This window comes from Sprattus sprattus (genome assembly GCF_963457725.1).
Source record: "Sprattus sprattus genome assembly, chromosome: 14".
In the NCBI taxonomy this organism is placed as follows: domain Eukaryota; kingdom Metazoa; phylum Chordata; class Actinopteri; order Clupeiformes; family Clupeidae; genus Sprattus; species Sprattus sprattus.
The window spans coordinates 21,169,709-21,175,793 of record NC_137912.1 but is presented as its reverse complement, the minus strand read 5'-3'; the positions used below and the strand labels follow the sequence as shown (position 1 = coordinate 21,175,793).

The 6,085-nt window shown below is 45.9% G+C and overlaps 1 protein-coding gene across 2 annotated transcripts in view; it reads left to right on the top strand.

The window, feature by feature from the left end:
* The window catches only part of vezt (vezatin, adherens junctions transmembrane protein), a 15,896-nt gene extending 11,779 nt beyond the window's left edge, over positions 1-4,117 (top strand). For both annotated transcript variants that reach the window (XM_080851583.1, XM_080851582.1), the window contains exons 10-12: positions 449-549; positions 821-1,019; positions 2,062-4,117. In XM_080851583.1, coding sequence (XP_080707709.1) covers positions 449-549; positions 821-1,019; positions 2,062-2,660 — 899 coding nt within the window. In that variant the 3' untranslated portion in view covers positions 2,661-4,117. The remainder of the gene's footprint in view (positions 1-448; positions 550-820; positions 1,020-2,061) is intronic.
* The last annotated feature ends 1,968 nt before the right edge of the window (positions 4,118-6,085 follow it).

Below are 6,085 nucleotides of genomic sequence, written 5' to 3'. Positions count from 1 at the left end.
AAGCACACATGCAAGCACACACACATGCTAGTTATTTAGTCATTGCATTGGGCTTACCACTAGTAGTAGTATTTTTGAGGAGTCCCTATGAAATGAAACTGAAAGGATTTCAAATAAAAAATGAATCAAACACTTCCTAACAGCATGTAAATAAAATAAAACGATAGTTAGAAAAGTTAAGTGTTTAATGTGAATAAAACAATCATAAGAAGCTATCACGGCTGATAAACAAACATAAGGTGTAATTGGTGTGGCTGCTGGGGATAAATTAAACCATCCTTAGAGCTGCTGTAAATCTGATGCCCAATATGCCTTCAGTCTTGACCATGTGTTCTTTGAACAGATTGTTGGATAATGCAGTGTGTGTGTGTGTGTGTGTGTGTGTGTGTGTGTGTGTGTGTGTGTGTGTGTGTGTGTGTGTGTGTGTGTGTGTGTTTGTGCTCTTCAGGAAGTCCAGATGGTTCGGAGGATTCCCCCCCACCTGTCCCCCAACCCCCCATTCGGCTAGTGAGCCTGATCACTGACAGAGACCCAGTGCCCGAGGAACAGGTGTGTGTGTGTGCGTGTGTGCATGTTTTGGCGTGTGAAAGACTGTGACCGAGTATGTGTTACTGTGTGAATGGTAATCTTAGTAAATGGTCTCAGTAAATGGTTTACTGTTGTTTTTAACTGAGTTTCCTTCAGTGTGATTGGTCAGCATATATGTCTTACCTGAGTTTCCTCTTGTGTGATTGGTCAGATTATATCTTGTTTGTGTGTCCTCCTCTATAACTGGAGGGGTATATGATGGAGCCGGTCTACTTACTTTCTGATTGGTCAGGAGCTGGAGGCGTATGTGTCTGATTCCGACTCCGAACCAGAATATGGATTGTCGTCTTTGTCACCATGGGAGCTGGAGCGCATGAGGAGAGAAGGGGAGGAGTCTAAGCGGGTTCTTCTAGAACTTAAATCAGTGCTGGGGTTCCGTGCCTCTGAGACGGAGAGACACAAACGACAAGTACTGCTATTCAACGAGCAAGGTAACACACACACACACACACACACACACACACACACACATCACACATCTATACATACACACATCTATACATACATACATACAACACCTGTACGTACTTGTTCCTTCACCAAGCGTAGCAACACACACATACGCACTCACGCACAGTCCAAGAGACACACACACTCTGTCACCCAGATACACACACACACACACACACACACACACACACACACACATACACATACTGGCTGCTTTCTCTTCACACACACACACACACACACTGGCTGCTTTCCAGCTGTCTAAAATTGCATCTTATTTCTGATTCCTCCCTCCCTAGGGTCTGCAGTGCCCTAGAAATCAATAACTGGTGGCCATCTTGACCAGTGTTACAAATTTCATTACCCAGAAAGCAAGATGTTTGTCAGCTTTCTCTTTTCTCGTGCACACACACACACACACACACACACACACACACACACACACACACAGAGAAACGCACACATACATTGTGATACATTATATTGAGGACCTGTTGTAAGTGTTGTACTGCAGTGTAATAACTGCTGCAGTAACTATAACAACGTTGTAAAAACTGCACACCTGGCTGGAATGTATAGAACAAATGGAGTAAAATCCATGTTGGAAAAATGTTGTCTGTGTGCAGACACAAAACATCTGTTTTCTTTCTCACCTCAGGGAACACACCTAAGCCCTATGATTTAGAACAGGAGGTTCTTTCTCACCTAAGCTGAAGGCTTTAGAACAGAAGGTTCTTTCTTAACTCCGGAAACACACCTAAGCTCTAGGTTTTAGAACCGAAGGTTCAACTCTCTCTTTCTCTCCATTCTGTCTTCTGCTTTAGCCTCTCCCCTGTCAGTCTCACTCCCCTGTCCACATCCTACTATCAGATGAAATTAGTACTTTAATGTGAGCAATGAACCAAAGACAGAATATTCTGCAAATGATAAAGAGGACACTGTGTTTTGGTTATTGGTATTGCTATCAATATTGGTTTCTGTTTTTTTCTTTACTCTTTACTCTTTACTTTGACACACATCTAGCTGCTGTGAAGCCCGTTGCTGAGGAAACATCAGAGCCAAACAACCAGACAGACCCCTCTGAACCGGACGTTTCCATGGGCAACCACGTCGCCGTGCAACAGGGAGAAGATGGAGGGAGAGAAGCGAAGGAGGAGAGAAAAAATGGGGAGGAGAAAAGAGGAGAGGAGGAAAAACAGGAGGAGGAGGGGAGACATCAAGAGGTCAATGAGGAGGCGAATGAGTTCAGCTGTGGCGTATCCGCATCTGTCGCCGATGGCAACGGGGAGCTGGAGAACATCAAGGCACAGCTCTTTCAGTTTGACGGGACGCCAGAGGCCGGGGTGGAGTCAGGAGACGGACTTAACCCCATGGCGCAGAGGATCCCCGCCCTGACGGTGATGGACAGGCTGACGGAGATCCACGGCGCCAAAGCCTTGAGCTTCAGCTCCGCCATCGCCGCACAGGTGGCCGCCCGCTCACACACCTTCACACACATGCAGGAACACACCTTTGGTGACTCGGACGAGGAAGAGGAGGAGAAAGAGGAGGAGGAGGGGGAAGAGGAAGAGAGGACGACAGAGACAGAGAGACAGAGACGAGAGGAGAATGAGGATGAGTAGAGACTTGATGCTGCTTTGAGAAAAACGAAACAAAAACAAACAAAATGGCCTGCCTGCCTATTTATTTCTGTTTATTTTTCTTTAATTTATTGGAGAGGAGCTTGAAATTTTGTTTTCATGTTATGTTTTTTATTCTCCTATTCTCCGTCATCTATAGAAACTCCTTTTGTTTTAGATTTTTAAATACTTTATTAATCCCTGAGGCATATTGGGACTCTGCGTTTAACACACACACACACACACACACACACATACACACAGACACATACACACAGACACAAACACACACACACACACACACACACACACACACACACACACACACACTTCAGTTGGGGGTTAGCTGACTGCTCAAGGGCACTTCAGCCGTGGATGTTGAGGGCTGTTCATTCATTCTGTCCACCCTCGTTTTTCCTGCCGGTCCAGGGGATCGAACCGGTGACCTTTCTGTACCAAACCCTTTATCTGTAACTGCCCCCCAGAGAACCAGTGCATTGTCATACACATTATTCATGAAAACACTCATGCACGCGCACTCGCTCACATGCACACCTACTTTACCTTACGCACACACACTCGTACCCACACACACTCGTACCCACACATACACGTACCCACACAGCCACACATACACTTGTACCCACACACACACACACACACACACACACTTGTACCCACACACACACACACTCGTACCCACACACACACACTTGTACCCACACAGCCACACATACGGGTCTTTACCTCTCTAATGTCTCTGTTAATCATTCAACAATAAGTTCACCCCTCCTCCGTCCTGTCCAACAAGATTTAATCTATTTTTCCTTTTCTGTGCGTCACTGAAAAAAAATCTGGCGCGTGTATGAACACACCATCCGCACCAGAAAGAGAAAGGCATTTGGGTCAAAGGGCACTTCTGCGGGAAGTGATGTGATCAGGAGACCACAGCCACAGGAAGTATATGGGGTCAGCTGTCATGCCTACAGGAAGTGATTTGGATGTAAACACACAACACTTTCAGAAGGTCGTCAGTCACTGCTGTCCCAGGATCAGTGGTGAGAATGTTGGAACTTTCTGGAACCCTATAAAACATTGAATGTCTGAGTGCATTTGCTTTGCATGTAGTCAAGCTTTGTGAGGAGAACCAGTCAGGTTCTGCTCAAGTGAAATGGTGCGTAATGGGATTGTTTCGGAACAGCAAAAGTGTTGCAGTGGGATACTTATTGGTTTTATGATCAAAATCACTTGACTCATAACCATTCTTCAATGAAAGTGGGAATAAACATAAACAAAATGTCCCTCCTTGATTTGTCCACTGTAAGCTCAATGGGTGTGTGGGGGGGGGGAATACAGAATATCTTATGAGTTAATTATTTGGAGAAATCGAATGTTCAGAAAGTAGCAACTATTTCTAGGGCCGTTGCTCCCTGGGGACCAACCCCACACACACCCTAATGTGTCTGTCAACCAATGGGATTGCCTCACTTCAGAATGTGTCGATTAAAACCAAAATCACTAGATGAGTGTTAGCATGAGATTCTTGCTAATGGTTTTCTTTTCCTGTGTTTTTTTATGTATGAAAGAGTTAGTGTGTGTGTGTGTGTGTGCGACGACAGAAAAAGAGATTAAGTTACTGAGTGAGTGACGGGTGTAAAAAGAAAATCTAGAATTGGGCGAATGTCATTGTGAAGGTAAAGCAATATTTTTGGTGGATGTGTTGGATCACAGCATTAAGCACTGTACGAGTTGCCTCTGGACTCATGTGGATAATACAGCTCTAAATGGCAGGAAGTCAGTCGTAGGGATCTGATAAAAACAGAGGTCACCAGGACTGAAGCCCTGTGTTTGTCATGTCAGTCACATTTCAGCTAGTGCCTGTCAGCTTGTTTACTACATCAGACACACACACATCGGGCCGACTGAAGGGGACTCTGGCCCTGATGCTATCCGCTTCATGGTTGGCTTTGCCTGGACCGATCTGAGCCGTCTCCCCCACAAGGCGAGGGGGGGGGGGGGTGATGTGGGTCCAGGTGCTCAGGAAACAGGTTGGAAAGGAGGAGAGGATGGGGGTGACGTGGGAGATCCATGGCATCCCTGGCATCCCTGCACCTATTATAACTAATCAGTTGCATGAAATCTATGATCAGGCCGGGGGGGGGGGGCGGATGGGGATGGATGGATGAGGATGATTGCGGGGGGTTTGTTGGGCACCTTGGCTATGACTGTGATTGGGTGTTTGGAGGGGGGATGAAGTCCGGGGCCCCAGGATTCTTACCCGTACCCTGGCACTTGATACAACTAATCATTTGGTTGAAAACCTGGGTTGTCTCTGTGTAACTAATACGACCAGCCCCCAGCGAAGGGCATGGGATGAGAGACACTGACTTGGCTGATGGCTTGCTGCTGCTAGACTAGATGCACCAGTCCCAGATGTGTTCTAAAGTCCACTGGTAACCACCACAGAATCAGAACTTCAGTGTATGGAAGACTGACTGACTGACTGATTCTTCTCCGTGGAACATGGAAGCTAGATGGAGCTACAGCGCGGCTGATTGGATGACTGGTATGGAACATGGGAGCTAGATGGAGCTACGGCACGGCTGATTGGATGACTGGTAAGGAACATGTAAGCTAGATGGAGCTATGGCGTGGCTGATTGGATGACTGGTATGGAACATAGGAGCTAGATGGAGCTATGGCACGGCTGATTGGATGACTGGTATGGGACATGTGAGCTAGATAGAGCTATGGCTCGGCTGATTGGATGACTGGTTAGGAACATGTAAGCTAGATAGAGGCTTTGGAATATTGGGCGGTCTGGTTTTTGTGTGTGACCGTGAGTTATTAGGAATATCAGCACTGTTTGACCTCAACACAAGCAAACACCTAAATGGTAAAGCCAGACGTGTGTGTGTGTGTCTGTGTGTGTGTATGTGTGTCTTTTCAATCAGCCATGTTTGCCTTGTCTGTTGCTGTGTACATTTTATTAGCTCTCGGTCTGTTGTCTTATTTCAATTTGTCAAATAAAAATGTTCTTGAATATTGCCTGTGGTTCTCCCCCTTTGTGTGTGTGTGTGTGTCACTTTGGCCATGATGAGGGTTAATAGGAACCAAGGACATATTTTGTGAGGACACTGGAATGAGAGTTCAGGTTTTAGGTTGCACTTGCCATCAGTCACATGCGTACTCACACACACACACACACACACACACACATATAAATGTCATGCTGTTATGCACTTGATCTTCTGGGTAAAATATCACTCAACAGCAAAATTCGCATCCACACATGCACTAAAAACAACACGCTGGAATACTAGTGTGACTATAAAAATGACGATCACCTTTCCATCCCTAACTCTCCATCACTATCATCGTCTTCACCTGCCTTTCATCCCCAAAAATGGGTTTAATTTCCTTGCTCA